General features: G+C 53.6%; 1 protein-coding gene across 2 annotated transcripts in view; it reads left to right on the top strand.

Annotated features, from left to right (window-relative positions):
- The window catches only part of MPPED1 (metallophosphoesterase domain containing 1), a 93,246-nt gene extending 77,815 nt beyond the window's left edge, over window positions 1-15,431 (top strand). For both annotated transcript variants that reach the window (XM_056797493.1, XM_056797494.1), the window contains exons 5-7: window positions 7,485-7,600; window positions 12,859-12,972; window positions 13,309-15,431. In XM_056797493.1, coding sequence (XP_056653471.1) covers window positions 7,485-7,600; window positions 12,859-12,972; window positions 13,309-13,427 — 349 coding nt within the window. In that variant the 3' untranslated portion in view covers window positions 13,428-15,431. The remainder of the gene's footprint in view (window positions 1-7,484; window positions 7,601-12,858; window positions 12,973-13,308) is intronic.
- The last annotated feature ends 2,427 nt before the right edge of the window (window positions 15,432-17,858 follow it).

Below are 17,858 nucleotides of genomic sequence, written 5' to 3'. Positions count from 1 at the left end.
GTCATCAAATCATACATCTGAGCTCCTTCTCGGTTTCCTCTTTAAGCATAAACAAGAAGTTAGAACTAGACAACCTCTAATATCTTGGCCAGCTCAAAAAACCACACACTGCTCAGCCAGCCCAGTCCTTTCATTTTATACAGGAGTTGAGACTGTTAGTGAGTGGTAGAGTCAGGTTTTGAACCCAGGCCCTGACTCCAATTTCGTCACTCGTTCCAAGAAACTACCATGTCCCTTGTCCTAAAAACCATCTTCCAACTGTCAAATCTTGGGTTCCCTCTATCCCTTGAAAACCTTTGCTTTACTTGCTCCCACTGGTAGAAGGTAACTTTAAGATAATTTCCCCTACCCAGAATCCAGGTCTTTTTCCTAGACCCATCTTGGATGCCAACTTTGGAAGCTTCAATGTAATGGTTATGTGGATCTGGAATAGAGGTAACTGACCTTATGGAAGAGAGAAACATGACCCAATCCCTTCCCATTCCTTCATTAAAGCTGTGGCTGGCATCCTTGGGGCCCCAGTAACCCTCCCAGTGCTCACCCATTTTCCAGGTTTGTGGCTAGAATGACCCACAACCAAAACTGGGTGTGTTTTCCAACGGGATTAGGCTGCCAGTCATTCCTTCCTCCCTCCCTCTCTTCATCCTTCCTTTTATCCTCCCTCCTTCCTTCTTTCTTCCCTCCCTTCTTTCCTTCCTTCCTCCCTTCCCTCCATTCCTTCCTTCTTCCCCTTCTTCCTCCTTCCCTCCCTTCCTTTCCTCCCTCTCTTCCTCCCTTCCTTCTTTTCTTCCTTCCTTTCTCTCCCTCCCTCTCTTTCTCTCTCTCTTTCTTCCTTTCTCTCCCTCCCTCTCTTTCTCTCTTCCTTCCCCCCTCTCTTTCTTCTTTCCATGTGAAACTTTGATGGCTTGTAATGATAATTTCATAGGAGGAGAGCTGAGAACTCATAAAATCCTCCTCCCTCCCCCCAGCACTCCTCAAAATGGCTCCATGTCTGGACTCTCAGCACTGGGAAGATGCTTCAGAGCCTCTCTTCCCTTTTCTCTTTCTCCCTCCCCTTCTCTATGCTTCTTGTTTGGAAGTCCCATGAGGCACCCACGTAGGCACTGAGTTCTTCGAGGGGTCCAGATATTCCTTTGGAATGCCTTGTGCTTCGGGGCTATGCAAGGATGGGCAGGCATCACCCTGGCACAGCTGCAACACCCTGTGGCCTCTCTTCTGGCCCTTTCCTACCCCCCACTCCTTCAGAGGCTTGGATGAGCAGAAAATTGAAATTAGAGGGAGTGAAAGAAACATGGGGAAGGGATGAGGGGGAAGGCAATGGAGTTCATTAAAAAAGCGATTTCTGTGGAGTAAGGGGAGCTGCATTGTGCCATGAGATGTCACAAAATCATATACATGCTACCCTAGAAAGAGCCAGGAAACCTGGGGAAATCCTACCTCTGATCATTACAATCCAAGTGACCTTGAGCAAATGATTTCTGGACCTCAGTTTACTCACCTGTGAAATGGGTGTATTGGTCTAAATGATGCTTAAGATCCTTCCCAACCCTGACCCGCTTTCTTCTAAGGTTCTTGATCGCTCTAATGACCTATATTCTAAGGTACCTCCCAGCTCTGACAGCCTGTGATCCCTGATGCTATCGATTCCAAGGCCCAGACTGGTCATTTTTCAAAGGAAACCCCTAGTCCACCACAGCAGGCTCCTCGTTAACTGTGGGCAAGAGCAAGGCTTCCTGAGCCTCAGCGTGTCAGAAGTGTCCTTGATCTTGTCAGTTGGCACTAAAGAATTGCCTGCGATGTTTTCACTTTCTCCTGAGAAAGGAAAGAAAAAGTCCCTCTCCTCCCTCTTCCCAGAGACTCCCAAATAACTGATTTCCATGCTGATGATGCCCTTTCCAGGCTTGTAAATATTTGATTAGATTTCAGAAATATGAAGCCTGCCTTTAAGAAGGCTTCGCTAGTGGAACTCGGTGCCTTTCCCCCCTCCCTGAGGATTAGCGGGAAGCACTGACTGCCAGGGACAAGGAGAGCAGCAGCCCTTACTGGCCACCCCAGGCTTTCCTCGCTGCAGCTGAGGCAGGGAGTGTCCGAGGAGTGTTAGCCCCCGACCCTGGTTCTCCTTCTTCTGCCAGGGCTCATCAAACACTGTCCGGCTCCCGGGTAGGAATGGGAGGATCCTTCAGGGAGATCTAACCCAACTTCTGTCTGGCCAAGAAGACTTGCTTGGGACTGTTCAAGAGGCATTGCAGACAACATTGACTTGGCAGCTAATGGAGTGGGAAAGGACGTACCCCCATAATCGGATTCATCTCCTCTGTGACCACCAGGCCTTCTTCCGCCTTCTCCCTTGATGCATGGATTCCCCAAACCTCCTGCCATAAACCTCAACCACAATGTGCCTGCAGTCACACAGCTAGGAATTGTCTGAGGTCAAATTTGAACTCAGGGCCTCCAGCCTGGTGCTCTATCCACTGAGCCACCTAACTGCCCCCTCTTCCTTCAACTGAGCAGAAATCTGCTTCTGGAGAACTTTCCCCTGTCTGGGTGCTAGTTTGGGTCTCCAGAGCCAAGATAAACTTTCTAGAGCACTTTAAGGTTAGCAAAGCACTTGGCAACTATTATTTCCTTTGATCCTTACCATAACCCTTTGAGGGAGATGACAGAAATGCAATTGTACCCATTTTGCAGATGACGAAGCATAGACTCCAAAGTAACAATCATACTAGTTGGCATTTCCACCAAGGTTGCATTTTACATCCATGCCCCATTTGAGCCGTCTTATAACCCTGTGGGAATGACTCCACAGTTATTACTATTCCCATTGAACAAATAAAGGCAATGGAGGCTGAGAGAATGTCAGCGATTTGCGCAGGATTGTATAGCTAATAAAACAGAGGTAGGATTTGAATCCAGTCTTTCTGACTCCAAGTCCAGCCCACTTCCCTCCTACCATGCTATCCCTCCCTCTTCCACATGTCCATTTCTCTTTCATCTATCTGGAGATTCAGGTCCCACTAAGAATCCTTTCGCCTGGGCTCATTTATTTAATTAGCTCTCATCTGCCTTTGGAAAATCCATCGTTCCACCAAGGAGCCTCTGTTTCTCCTCTCTCGGCCAGGCCATCCTCATCCTCAGACAGATCGGCATCCTTTGACAGAAGGTGACTCTACTGCATGCTAAGCAAGCAATCGGCTCTATTTTCAGGCTTGACATCTTTGGGCTGGAGCTGCTTCTCCCCCAGGCTGCCTCACCGCTGCCCCCAGTTTAACCCTTTAGCCATCATTACAAAGTCCCTCATCCAAGGGACCCAGTTAGTGCCAGAAGCACGGCATTGCTCACTGGTTGGATTCGCCAGCTGTTGGGTGACCCATTGCTGGAGAACCTTCATCCCAGACTTCACAGGTCTTCTGCTTCAAGATGCCTGTGTTAGATGGGGGTGGAGCTGCAGGACCTCTGGGAAGCAGGGACATAGTAGACAGTGGTTCTAGAATTAGAGGACGGGGTCTGACCCCCTGCTGGCTCCTCCTTTCTTCCCTCCTTCCTCTTCTTCTCCCAATTTGATTCCAAGGCTGCAATGGAAAGGAAATGCCACCCAGTCTGTGGTCCAGTCCTATTCCTGCCAAGAATTTGCTGTGTGGCCTTGGGCAAGTCACTTCCTTGTTTTGGGCCCAAGTCTTTAAACTGAAGCCTTCTTGTTGGGGATCAGGCTGGACTAGATGAGATCCAAGAATATCATGATCTTCTCTTCTCTCCCTTCCATGTTCTCACATTCTATGAGTTCACCAAGTCCACCTCCTGAAGGATAGGGCTAAAAAGAACAAATGTGACGACGTACCATCATACTCTCCAGGTTCAATGAGTAAATTATTCTCAAGTGCTCTCGGGGGACACATTCCTGAATCAGATAGTGGTTGAGTTCCAATTACAGCCCAGTGCCTGGGAGGAGAACCCTGTTTAGCAATTTTCCAAAGGCCCACAAGGAACCAGAAAAAACCAACTGACGCACAGAGCAGGTGAAGGCGAGGGCCCGCTGGCCAACATTTGCAGTGCCTTCTTTTTGCTAGGAGTCATGCCAACTAAAGAACTGGAAAGATCAGAGGATTTGGATGGAGTTGCAGGGGCTTTCGAGGTCATCGAGTTCTGCTCCCTTGTTTTAAAGATGAGGAATCTGAGGTGCCATTCAAGCCCAGGTTCCCCAGGTTCCAGTGCTCTACCCCATGACCTATACTACCTCCCATCTTCCTAGCATTCACCAAACACTTAGCAGACTGAAGGTGTGCTTTGAGGATAACAGGATAAAAGCCATTATCCACATTTATGGATTTATAGACTGAGGCTCAGAGAGGGCTCAGAGTCACACAGCCATTAATTATAATGATATTAATGATAATATAATATAATAAAATGTATGATGGCAGTCTCTCGGTAACTGAGGATGACGATTGTCTTTGTGCGTTTTTGTGCACAAAGACACTTGTGCATGAAGATTTAAGTGGAAAAGTAGATGCATAGAGACAGTCCCACTCTTTCAGCATTGGAAGCCTGGGTCCAGTGGCACGAAAAGTTGTTACACCTGGAGACTTCCTCAGCTACACTGGATGGCCATGTTGTCTTTTGTGCTCCAACACCCTAAGCACTCCACAGTGCCTTGCTGCATCGCCCTCTCAGCCGTTGAACCTTCTTGTTGGTTTCTTCTGCCTGTTCCGCCGAAACAGTCTTCACATGCTGGGTGAGCAAAGCCCTGATTCACTAGGAGTCGATGACTACCCTCACAAGGTTTAGCCGGCCTGTCGAAGCCGTTGCCCGGGGTGTGGCCACTGCCACATGCTAGCAGCTACTGGGAGCCACCAGTGAGAGCTGGGTGTCAGGTGAGGGTCAGAGGCTGGAGAGCTGCCCTAGGAGGGCATGACAAGCCCTCCATACCAAAGATATTACTCCTCCCTGAGCACCCCATACACCCCTAATAAAATGTAATGTAATGTAATATCTGGTTCTGGCACAGGGCCCGAAATTAAGTCAGTCATATGACTTCAAGTTTGTACTTTCTTCTGCCCCACCTTACCCACATGCACCCTCCCTCTACTGATACAGATTGTGATGCTGTGCCTATGGGGGGGGGGGGAGACAGACAGACAGACAGTCACAGAGAGAGACAGAGACAGAGACAGAGATAATATAGCTATAGATATAGGTTAATGAGCAGAGCCTCAGAATCTTCTAAGATAGGAGTCTGTGACATTCAGGCTAGAGATCAGGCACTGGAGATGCTGTGGGGCTGAGAAGAGAAAGAGAAGAAACAAGGGTATCAGAGGGTTCTAGATACTTAGACCATTCCACAGAATGTTATGGATTGGCTTCATGACTGATCATCAATTTGGGGTTCAGAGACTGCTTTGGGTTGGTAACTGAGTGAGCATGTAAATAGAGTCTAAGCAAGCTTTCACTTCTCCCTCTGTAGCCTCAAAGCTTTGCCTTGTGGAAACATTTGCGCATAGGAAACATTTAATCATCAAATACGTATTAACCACCTACTATGTGTTGAACACTGCACTAGGCCCTGGGGATGTAAAATGATCTAGGTCTTATCCTCAAAGGGCTTCCATTCTTCTGGCACGATGCTGCCTAGACATATAAGTGCACACAAACCCTGTGTAAATAAGCCCAAGGTAGTTTGGTGTGGGGGCGGTACCAGCAGCAATAAGGAATCAATGTCTGTTGAACTGGACTGAATGAAACTGAATCAGACAGAGCTGCTGGTGAAGGGCGCCCTGGCTGTAAGTTGTGGGGCACTTGGAGAGTGCTGGGGACAGTGATGTGTTGAAGGCTTGCAGGGGAACGTGTTAGAGGAGTCAGCTCAGTGAGTGTGATTTCCGTGGTTATGGGATTGATGAGAGAGTGAATGTCAATCACAGCAAGTGTGACTCTTGTGGACCCTGGATATGCACTGAGACCTGAGGAGAAAGCCTGAATTCAGGGACAATAACTACTACTAATAATAACTGCTAGAAAGTGTTAATGAAGCCATGAAATGAGATGATGTTTCTGAAGCACTTGGCCAAATTTATGGTACTACACATGAGGAGAGATCTTTGGTTTTTCAGCCTGGATCTATGTTGTCGCTGTGATGATCTGGGGTAAATGGATTCATGCCACTCAGAATCTTAAGAGAGTTGCCTAAAACTCTGAGATGGGGCACATGAAACCAGGTCTTTCTTCCTGTTTTGGAGACGAGCTCTCAGTGTCTGTATGGATGTTCTGGGAGGACTAACACTTCTGGTGGGAGAGCTTGCCAAGCCTTTCTCATGGCTGCTCATCTACTTTTGGTGTCCACCTGTCATCCAACTCTTACCTGTGGCTCCAAGAAGCTGTAATATATGCAGTGGCCACACAGAACCATTTCCGATAAGGGGAACTTCCTTCCAGTGGGTGACTTAGGGGGATGTCTATCCAGAGCATGTGAAGACTTCCTCCATTGGAATGGGATGGGCAAAGGAGAACAATTTGTTCTAATGGCCATGAAGACCCCTGAAGCAGGCTCTGGAGAGGATGCTTAGAGCTAGGTTAGGCTTTGTAGATGCCACAGTTATCCACTACATGCCAGGCCATCACCAGTTGGCCCGACTTTTGTCTTGCCAATGGACTCTGGAAGAGAGGCTATGTCTTTGTGCAACTCTGCCTCTCTTAAAGCCAATTCACTTGGCAAGTCAGCACATCACCCCATGATGCCATTGGTCCTCTCTGAAAACAAAGGACTAACAACAGCAATATATAGATATATATTCTCTTTCCTCCTCTTTCAAAAGCTTAACTGTAGGGGGCAGCTTAGGTGGCTCAATGGATTGAGGGTCAGGCCTAGAGACATTAGGTCCTGGGTTCCAATCTGACCTCAGACACTTCCTAGCTGTGTGACCCTGGGCAAGTCACCTAACCCCCATTGTCTAGTCCTTACCACTCTTCTGCTTTGGAACCAATACATGGTGTTGACTCTTAAGACAGAAAGCTAGGGTTTCATTTTGTTGTTTAAAGCTTACTTGTGGGGACAGCTAGATGGATCACTAAATTGAGAGCCATGTCTAGAGATGGGAGGTCCTGAGTTCTAATGTGACCTCAAATCCTTCCTAGCTGTGCAACTCTGGGCTGAAGTCACTTAATCCCCATTGCCTAGCCCTTAGTGCTCTTCTAAAGCTTGGAACCAACACAGTATTGATTCTAAGACTGGAGGGAAGCTCCAAAAAAGCTAACCTGTTCTGTGTCTTCCTGCTTTTCACAAATATGACTTATGCCATATGGAAGATTTCCCCTTGTGCATGATTGTGTAGACATGAGCACACTTCCATGGCTGCCCCGTGCCCCTTTGTACATGTGTTTGTGTATGCAGAGCTCTGCTTCCAAACTCAAATGATGCTCTTAGGAATGGCGTCACTTCTTGTCTCCTGGTTCCATCGGAAGCTCTGTCCCTAAAGCTACTCCTTCTCTTTTGGCAGGCAACCCTGGTTCTACGGCTGGGGCTTCAACCTCCCCCGAGGCCAAGCACTGCTAGAGAAATGGAATCTGATCCCAGAAGGAATAGATATTCTAATAACACACGGACCACCCCTGGGTAAGCTTCAACCGACTTCAGCACTGGCGCTGTGGACAGCGCCCCAGGGCCAGTCAGTTGGGCTGGTGAGGGAAGACTGGCTCAATCTTGGAATATTAGAGCTAAGAGGGGGCTTAGAACGTGGACGGGCAGAGCTGGGCTCAGGGGGGGATTGGACTACGGAGTGCAGACCCGGAAGGTGGCTTAGAACGCAGAACACAGGGATGGGAAGGACCTTAGAACATGGAAGGTTGGAATGCGGGCACCTCATCCGTCACCTCTTCATGGGCTCATAGGATTACAGCATCAGCGTTTAGAGCCAGAAGGGAACTTAGAGGCCATCTAGGCCAACGCCCTCACTTCACAGTTGACCAGATGGAGACCCCGAGAGCCAAACAACTTACCCACTATGAGAGTCGAGATTTGAACTCTGTTCACTGCCAAATCTAGTCCTTTCCCCAGTGTCCTACTGCTGCCCGTGTCCCCTTCATCTGGCGGCCAGGGCATGAAATGCTGTGCCCAGAGGCAGGAACTCAAGCCCTGATCCGACTCTGTTCCTCCCATGTTTCAAAGAAGCCTCAGGACCCCATTGAACGTGCAGGCATTTCAGTTGTGTCTGACTCTTCGTGATCCCGTTTGGGGTTTTCTTGGTGCTTTGCATAGAGCCTGGGCGAGGAGTCGAGGTTCCCTGTTCTTGCTCAATCCCTAGCTCCCAGGGTGGCCTCAGTTTCCACAACTGCAAAGCTCCTCAGCTTTCTCCCATGGGGACAGCAGCCTTTAGCCTCGCCCTCCACAGAGCCTGTCCTCAGAGCCCCTCCCGGGACTCTTGGCTCCGCTTTAGGATCTCTGCAAGGGGCTCTGCCAGTGTCCCAGTTAGAGACTGAAGTCACCTCCACCCAGCTGGGCCCACCCCCAGCTACCGGTCTGCCCACAAAGGCGTAGGAAGCCTAACTTCATACCAAGGAGCCCAGAGAAAAGGCATCAGCAAGCCTTCCCCTCAGACCCAGCATGCCCCGTCTGTCCTCCAGCTGCCGTAAATGTACCTCCCTCCCCACCACACTCCCCTGTTGGTCAGGCTACCATTGATTCTGAAAAGAACGTGACAGTTTGGGACTCAGTTTCCCCATCTGTCAAATGAGGGGGGCAGACTAGATGACCGACGGGACCCCAGCCTTCACACTATGACCCTGGCACCACAGCTCGTGGGGCTTCCTGAGACAACCCGGGCAGGATCCCTGCCCCAGAGGCACTCACTCAGCACGGGTATAATAAGCATGTTTCTAATCAATCTCCTGGGTCAGGGCCAAGCATGGAAATCTCCCAGCAAGCCTGGTCCTTAGCGAGGACTCTGGCCTGGGTGGCGAATTTGCTCTGAGTTTACATACGTTTGTTTTGTTTTCTCACCCAGAAGGTGATCATCAACGCTCCCTTTGAGGATTTCTGTGCTGCCCCCCTACCCGCCCCCGGGAAAATCTGCACGCTTTTCTCTTGGGGGGGGCTCTCCCTCCTCTTTAGGAATGGCCCGCCCTCTTGTTTCCTCACTCTCCGACCAGCAAGGCAGAGGTCTGAATTGGCCCTCGGAGCCCTCAAGGCCAGTTCCTGAGCCTGGACAAGTTCCTGGCCTCGGGCTTCAGGCTTCTTTATCGTTAAATCTGGGGGCTGAGACTGGGGCTCTCCAGCTCCCATTCTGAATTCTTGCTTCCTCCTGCCTCTCCCTGGCCTTGTCCCTCTGGCCACTGGGGGGCTCATCTGCCCCCTCCTGAACTCCCCTGTGGGAAGGCCGCGCAGAAGTGAGCTTCTCTCTAGGGCGGCCGCAGAACCGCCTCGGCTCCTGCCCAGCCCCAGGCCACGTCCCAGCCAGGAGGGAGGCCAGCGGCCAGGAGGAGGGAGCCCCCACTCGTCCCCAACCGTCCCGCCTCTCCTCTGACCCCGTCGCTGCCCTGCTCCACGGGCCGCGGGGATCCCTGCCTCCGTGTGGCACTCAGCGTGGCCTGGAGCCCACGGGCGCCCCGATCCAGGCCGTCCTTCGCCCACAGGGCCGCCTTAGAGCCAGAGAAGAGGCCCAGAGAGGGACGCGGCTTGCCTGAAGTCGCACAGTCGGCTTAGAATCCTGCGCTCAGACCCGGCTCCCGCTCGATCTCGGGGCCTGCTAACCGCCCGCGAGGAGCCAGGGGCGAGAGCCACGAGGCTCGCTCTCGGAGCTGTCCGCCTCCACTGACTCTTCTGGAGAAGAGGAGCCGGAGGCGTCCACCTTCTTCTCTCCGTTTCTGGGCAGGCGCCGGGGAGGCTCGCCCCAGTCAAGGGCTTGTCCCGGGGCGCCGCGGGGCGAGGTGGCTGGTGCTCTGCCAGGGCGCCCACGTGGAGAAGACGCTGGCAGAAAATCCCGCCGTCATCTACCTTTTGTTGGAGGTGCCGATGGCGCGGCTCCTCCTGCAGGGAGGAACAACGAAGGGGAACGCTGATGAATGGGCAAACGTTTGGTCTGGGAGGACACTCGGGACTTCTTGGGGACAGTGAACTCCCAATGAGGAAGTCCCCCGCTGACGGAGAAGGGCTCCTCCCTTGCAGTCCTCTGCCCCCTCAGTGAGCTGCTGGGGCTCCCTATTGCCTTCAGGAGCAGAAACGAAGCCCTCTTTGTGTTATTTCTTCGGAAGCTGGGCCCCCCTTTTCCAGTCTTCATTCACTTTGTTCCCCTCTAGATCCATCTCCACTCCTCACTTCAGTATTCCAGCACCCCTTCTCCCATCTCCATACCTTTGCTCTGGCTGTGCCCTCTGCCAGCTCCCACCATCCACTAGTGTGCCGGTGCCTTCCCTCTAGTTATGTACATGCCGGAATCATTTCACCTCCTTTGTATGCCACGTGCCCAGGCCAGGGCCGTTAGACCTGCCCCACTCTTGAGAGCCCATTTGGCAAAGATCCTGGAGCATTTGTCATTGCCTTCTCCGGGGTGTCCCCGCTTTACAGATGAGGACCAGAGTTCAGTGACTTGCCCTGGCTCGCACAGCTAGGAAAGCTCCGAGGCTGGATTTGAACTCTGATCTTGTGCCGTCCAGCTGCCCCAAAGAACTGCCTGGCTTTGGCGACTCTTCTGTAAAATGTAAAGATGGCCCCGAGGGGCTTGGAAGGCCCCTCTGGCTCCACATCTAGAGTCCAGTGTGTTGCAGATCCCCGTTTCCTGGGCTGGGCGGCCTCCAAAGTCCCCCCAAGCGCTGCGGTCTTGGGGTGGGTGCCGAGTGCAGCTCCCACACCCCAGCTCGGCGCCTTCTCGCCAGCACGTCTTGGCCCTTTGCCCAATGAGCGATGCGGCTGCTTGAAAGCCTGGGAGGGTTTTTTGCCAGTGGGCGAGCTTTGGGGGAACAGATGCTGCCCAGGAATCGGAGCAGTTGGGCTCTCAAGCGAATTCCTGACTCACCCTCTCCCCTGGCTTGTCGTTAAGCGCCAGCTTAGAAGCAGGGGGAGGCCAGGCGACACGCACAGAGCTTGCCCTGGATTCCGAAGCCCTTCCCAGGTGGTAGCGCCTGGGCAGGCAGGCCGGGCTGGATCAGAACCCACGTCAGCCCCAGCCTCCTCCTCCTCCTCTGGAGAACGCGATGATCCCGGGCCCCAGAAGAGAAGCCCAGACATCCTCGAGGCCCTGACCGAGACTTCCAGGGAGGTCTCACTACCTTGCAAGGCAGCCAGGTCCACTTGGAGAGGGCTCCCCATTGGGAAACTCTCCCTGACCTCTACTCCTTGCTCCTCGGGGGTCAAGGCTGAGTCCTCAGCTCCTTGGAGACAGCCATCGTGGGTCCCCTCCCAGCTTTGTGTGGCTGTGGGGAGGAAGGGGCTTTGGAGGAGCCCATGGACTAGAGAGCTGGAGTCAGAAAGACTGGAGTTCGAGTGCTGCCTCTGACATTTACTAGCGAGGTGTCTATGGGAAGCCCTGTAGCCTCCTAGAAGTGCAATCTTAGACTAGCTGGCTTCTGCGGTCCCTGCCCGCCTATAAACCTATTGCCCTGTGGCTCAGTGGCCTCAAGTGGACATTTGTTGGGAGTCTAGCCAGAAGAGAGGCCCGAGTGTGAATTAGGACTGACTCTTTGAGCTGCTTCTGTTGTCTCTTCTGTAAAGTGGGAATTCAAATAAGAAATTTTTATATAATTAGAGAAAGACAGAGAGGGAAAGAAATGAAGAGATAGAGAAAAAGAGGGGTACAAAGGAAGAGACAGAGAGAGAGACAGGGAGGAAATAAGAGACAGACAGAGAAACAGAGAGAGAAGGAGAGAGACAGAGAGAAAGACAGGGAGAGAGGGAAAGAAATGAAGAGAGAGAAAGAGGGGGACAAAGGAAGAGAAAGGAGAGAGAGAGAGGGAAAGGGAAAGGGGGAAAGAGAGAGGCAGAGGAGAGAAGAGAGAATGGGAGAGAGAGAAGGGAAGTGAGAGGGAGAGACAGAGGGAGACAGGGAGAGATGACAGACAGACAGACAGACAGAGAGTCTACAGAGCATTTTCTATCCCTGACTCTCCTGCTGCTCTCTCGCCTTACTAAGCCCCACCGTCTCTGCAGTTGCCCCACTGCCCAGTCCCCATCACTTCCCACCCGGACCATTGGAACAACAACTCTCTCCCCTCCCTGCCTTGAGTGTCTCCCTTCTTCCTTCACCTTTTCCAGGGTGCTGACTGACTGGGCCTTCCGTGCTCAGCACACTGGGGGCTCCCTGTCCCCCTTGAAAATAAGAGCGGCTCCTTGGCCTGGCCTTCAGAGGCTTCCAGTCTGCTCCTCTGTGGACGGAGAGGGCTGGTGGGGGGCCCCAAGCATCTTTTCCAGCTAACCTGAACCCTCGCAGCCTGTGGTGGCCCCAGACTGACCGCTCTAGCGGCTTCCCCACTTTCCCTGTGTGTCTCCCTCGTTCATACAAGCCCCTCCTGCCTGGAATGTTGGCCATCCATCAGGGTATCGGCAGGCGTCTAGTTAGTGCCTACTGTGCGCCAGGCGCTGGGCAAGGAGGGATCCCACCGAGACAGTAGAGCCTCCCTGCTCCGGAGGCGGCTCCGAGTCCAATGCCCGGCTCGCCCGGCCAGTGCCAGCCTCAGCACGGGCCAGGCCTTCAGGAGTCTGTCCAAGCCCCCACCAGCTCTCTCGTCCTGCCCCTTCTCCTTGGGCCTTGCTCCTCCCCCGCCTCGCCTTTCCCCGGGAGTCCGTCTCCTGGTGCCGGCTCCGGTATTTGGCCCTCCAGGGCTTCCCGATGTCTTGGGCTCTGGGGCCTCCTCGGGCCCCCTCACCATCCTTTTGTCTCCCAGGTTTTCTAGACTGGGTCCCCAAGAAGATGCAGCGGGTGGGCTGTGTGGAGCTGCTGAACACGGTGCAGAGGCGAATCCAGCCCCGACTCCACGTCTTTGGACACATCCACGAAGGTCAGTGGCGGCCCAGGCGAGGACGGGCGGGGGTGGTGAGGGGAGCCCCTCACAGGCTTGCACCGGTGGGAGTGCCGCTCCGTCCCTCACCTGCGGGGGCGCTGTGGCCGGAGGAGGCCAGGGGGGTGGGTCCGGCTCAGCCTTATCTCATCGACCCTCCGGATTACCTGGGCTCCTGGGTTCTGCCATTTCACAGATGAGGAAACTGAGGCAGACAAGGGTGAAGGGACTGGCCCAGGGTCACACAGCCGGCGGGTGTCCAAGGCCTGGGGAGCCTTTCCCGAGCTTCTCCCCTTCCCTCTGAAGAGCGTCTAACAGGCGCTTCTTGTGTCCTAGGCTACGGAGTCATGGCGGACGGGACCACCACGTACGTGAACGCGTCTGTGTGCACTGTGAACTACCAGCCCGTGAACCCCCCCATAGTCATTGATTTACCGACGCCCCGAAACTCCTGATCCCTCCCGGCCGGGCCGCCTCCCCCTGGCCCGGGCCGCCTCCACCCCGTGTATGTCCTATTTAATGTGTTAAAGGCCATCCCCCGCCTCATGACGCCACCCGCTGTTGCCGTGTCTCATTCTTGAACGACGCTCGGACCCCGCCGGCCCCCTTCTGGGTTCTGCTCGGGGCCAGGCAGGGGAGATTTGGTTAGGACAGACCTTCGGGCATGGCCGGCCACAGGGCCAGACGGGGCAGCCAGGACAGGCAGGAGACCGAAGGCTTCCTCGAAGCCCATCGGTGTAGTGGGTGGAGCGCAGGAATTGTAGTCAGACCGTCTGGGGTTCAAATCCTGCTTCAGACACTCACGGTGTGACCCTGGGCGAGTCACTGTGGGAGGACTCGGGAGCCTCCAGCCCCTCCCCGCTTCCTCCCATTCCCCTTCCTGGCCCAGGGCAGGCCCGGGTTCTGGCCTCGGAGAAGCTTTCTGGCCCAGGCCGGCGATGAGGGCTTTTCCCGCAAAGCTGTAACCTGTGTCTGTTGTGAAAATAGCAAAGCGCTCCGGGGCCATCTTGGAAGCGCTCAAACCCTCGAGGGGCCTTTCCCGGCCACGGCCACTCCGTGCTTGGCCCCGCCCCAGGCCCCGCCCCGGAGGACCCCACTCCCTCCGCCCCGCCCCGCCCCGCCCGAGTGTCGGGTGGAAACAGTTTGATTTGGAGAAATTTGCCATGTGGGTGTCCATACTGTGTGTCTGCTTGCGGAAACAGACAGCTTGGGAGCCCAGGCTGGAAGTGCTCGCGGGCGATCGGAGAGGCTTCAAACCCAGCACACAAACACACGCCCCACCGCGTGCCTTCCCAGAAGCCTCCGCGAAATGGTCTCCGGCCTCCTGACGCTGCCGCTCCCCGTCCTCTCTGCCGAGCAGATGGACAAGAGCATCCTTTAGCTCAGAACCTCGCCGAATCCCAGCTGTCCGGAGAGCAGCGCCACGAGGGCCCGTGTTCCCATCAACAACTCGCCCCGTCGGGCCTCGGTTTCCCGGTCTGTCTGCTAAACGAGGGGGCTAGACAAGAGGCCGAGAGCCTTTCCCACTTCGTATTCAATGTTCTAGCAACCTTCTCTCCCCACCTGCCACCTCCTCGGTCTTCTCCTGCTGCCCGACGTCCTGTGTTCTCGTCGCACAGCCGCCCCTCTTCTATCTTCCACCTTCTGTGGTCCGAGATCCCTCTGAGCCCTGCAAGGGTCCCAGGGCCCCTCCCAGGTCTCGCAGTCCCTGTTCCAAGGCCCCTCCTAGCTCGGACGTTCCTCTGCTCTGCTCTAAGGTCCCTCCCAGCGAGGCTCTCCGGGTTCACAGACCGCCCCCTCCCCAGGGCTCACGTTCTATGACGCGTCCCTTGTCTGGTGTGAGCTTTGAGTTGATGCTGTGCCCGAATTCAGACCTGGAATCTCCCAGGAACCCTCTCCACTGGTCCGAGAAGCCCGGCTCCCCCAAGACGACAAGGGTTTCCTTTCTTGGGCTGGGCTGGACTCATTCTGCTGGACTGGACCCAGTGGGTTTCAGGGCTCCTTCGAGGCTTCCTTAACCAGGAAGGGGTCCCTGAGGGGGGCCTCATCTTGGCTCAGGACAAGGTCATGGGCAGCAGGTGCCCCCATTCCTGGAAGTCGGCTGGAAGGCAAAGAAGCCAGAAATGTTTACGTTGACCTTCTCAGTGCTTCAGATACTAAAAATACTAGGAGAGGGGGGTGGCGGCAAGAGGCCATTTCGTTGGCCTCTCCTACATTTGTATGTCAGTCATCAAATACTCTCTTTACAAAACCATTTTTCCTAAGGTATGTTCAAAATATTGTGTATTTTTATGTGGAAGACGTTATGAACACAGCTGCTCCTTTAAAAGAAAATTCATTAAAAGGACTTGAGGTATGAACGATTAGAGAGCGCTCTTTAATCATTCTGGCAGAACTGGATTGTTCCTGTAATTTTTTTGTCAAGCATGTTAGACAAATAAAATCTTTCAAAGAGCAAATGGCCCCCATAGTGTATCTGCCATCCCCTCTCTGTCTCTGTGGCTCTGAAGCCAAGGAAAAAGAAACCTGCCCTCCCTTCTTTGCTTCCTTCCCTACCTTCTCTTACCTCTGTCTCACTGTCTTCTTGTCTCTCTCTGTCTCTGACTCTTCCTCCTTTCCTCTCTTCTTCCTCTCGTCCTCTCCCTCTTTCTCTCTCCCCTCTCTCAATCTCTCTTTTTCTCCCTCTCCCTCCTTCCCTCTCTCTCCCTCTCCTCTCTCCCCCCATCTTTCTTCCCCTCTGCCTCTGACTCTCTTTTCTCCTTTCAAAGAATCATGGGACCTCAGAGCTAAAGCAGATCTTAGTGGCCATCTGCCCCAATGGATGCCGAGTTCATTGAAAGCTGGGACTGGTTGGGATTGTGGTTTGGGGGGAGAGGAATCTCCTTTCCTTGTACCCCAGAGTTCAGCATAATACCTGGCACACAATAGGTGCCTGATACATATTGACTGGCCTGCTGAACGGGAATCCTCTTGATTCTATAGTGGCTTCTATAGCCACTGCCCGAACATTTTCACTGTGGCAAGGGCAGCCCACTCCCTCCAGGGGCAACTTACTCTGCATTCGAAGGCTCTGGCTGCTGGGAAGCCTGTCCCAATACCGAGCCACAATACACTTCTATAACTTCCTCAGAAGGCTTCTTTCTGGTCCTGCCCTCTGGGGCCAGCAGAGCAGGGCCACCCCTTTCCTTCAAACACTTGAAGAGATCTCACGTCCCTGCTCACTCCCTGGTTCCCACAGCCAGCATCCATGCTTCCTTTTCTTCTTGCCTGCCTTTTCTCCTTTCTTCTGTTCTGTCTTTCTGCTTCCCCTGCCTAGAGCAGCCCAGGCTCTGCCTGACCAAAAGCCTCTCTGACAAGTTGTGGAGTTGTCAGGAAGGCCTGGTGAGTCACCTCCAGGCCAGGATACTCTTGGACAGCTCTAACTCCTAGGCAGTCCTTCCTTATGCTGAGCTGAAAGCCCAAAGCAGCCTCTCTATGGCTTTCCCACATTGTTCCTGGTTCATCTCTCTGGGACCAAGCAGAACCAGATTTCTCTCTCTCCCATTCCATGGCCTTTCTAGTGCTTGGGAGACAATGAATGCTGGGCTCCCTGTGGCTGGCTTCTACAAGCCAGATTAAACAGCCCCACATCTTTGCATCCTTTCCCCCTCCCAGCCATTCCTCTCTCCTCTTGTTCCTTTTTTCCTCCTCTTCATTCTCTCTCTCTCCCTCCCTCCCTCTCTCTCTCCCTCTCTCTCTCTCTCTGTCTCTCTCTCTCTCTCTCTCCCTCTCTCTCTCCCTCTCTCCCTCTCTCTCTCCCTCCTCTCTCTGTTTCTGTCTCTCTGTCTGTCTCTCTCTCCCTCTCTCCCTCCCTCTCTCTCTTTCTCTGTCTCTCTCTGTCTCTCTTGCTGTGTCTCTCTCCCTCTCCCTCTCTCTCATCTCTTTTCTCTCTCTCCCTCTCCCTCTCTCCCTCTCTCTCCCTCCTCTCTCTGTTTCTGTCTCTCTGCGTGTCTCTCTCTCCCTCTCTCTCTCCTCTCTTTTCTCTCCCTCTCTCCCTCTCTCTCTCCTCTCTCTCTCTTCTCTCCCTCTCCCCCTCTCTCTCCCCCTCTCTCTCCCTCCTCTCTGTCTGTCTGTCTGTCTGTCTCTCTCCCTCTCTCCCTCTCTCTCTCCCTCTCCCCCCCCTTTCCCTTTCTCTCTCTCAAAAATTAAGCCAAGGAGCAGACAGTCCCCATAGCTAGTGTATCTACCCGCCCCAAATTGCTTCAGTGACATTCAGCTTGGCTCTGAAATACATGTAAAATTATACTCCCCAGCTGTGCTCCCTTCCTTCCTTTTCTCTCTCTTCTCTTCTTCCTTCCCCCTTTCTTTATCTATCCGTGTCAGTCTTTTTCTTCTCTCCCTCTCTCTGCCCCTCCCTCTGTGTCCCTGCCTCTGCGTCTCTCTTTTATTCTCGGCTTCTCTCACTTTCTCATCTTTCTTTTCTCTTTCTTGCTAAAGCAAGAAGCCCCCATCCATTTCTGTGCAATGCCATCAGCCCGCACCAGCTGCCAGGGAAGATTGCAGAGGGCGGCTGAGCGAAGGCTGGCTTGTCGTTGGTTTTCCCAGCCAAGTTCTGCGTTCCCAAAGATGCAAAGTAAAATGTGACAATCTCAGAAAGCCGGAGCTGCCCTTCCCTGGGGCCCCCTGGGATGAGCCCTGGGCAGTCAGGGACCCCAGACTCAGGAGGACATGAGCACCAAGCAACACCGAGCAGTGTCCCTTCTGGGATCTCCCAAGAGCTGAGTCAGGGAAGGTGCTCTGTGAGCAGCAGGACACGGGGTGGCCACAGATGGAGAACAAGGCACTGGGAAGCCCAGAAGGGCAGGGCGGGACAGGGCAATGCAGGGCCCCAGCATGGAGCTGGAGAA

Source organism: Monodelphis domestica, chromosome 5 (assembly GCF_027887165.1).
Source record: "Monodelphis domestica isolate mMonDom1 chromosome 5, mMonDom1.pri, whole genome shotgun sequence".
Classification (NCBI taxonomy): domain Eukaryota; kingdom Metazoa; phylum Chordata; class Mammalia; order Didelphimorphia; family Didelphidae; genus Monodelphis; species Monodelphis domestica.
The sequence above is the reverse complement of the archived record's forward strand: the minus strand, read 5'-3'. Positions and strand labels throughout refer to the sequence as shown.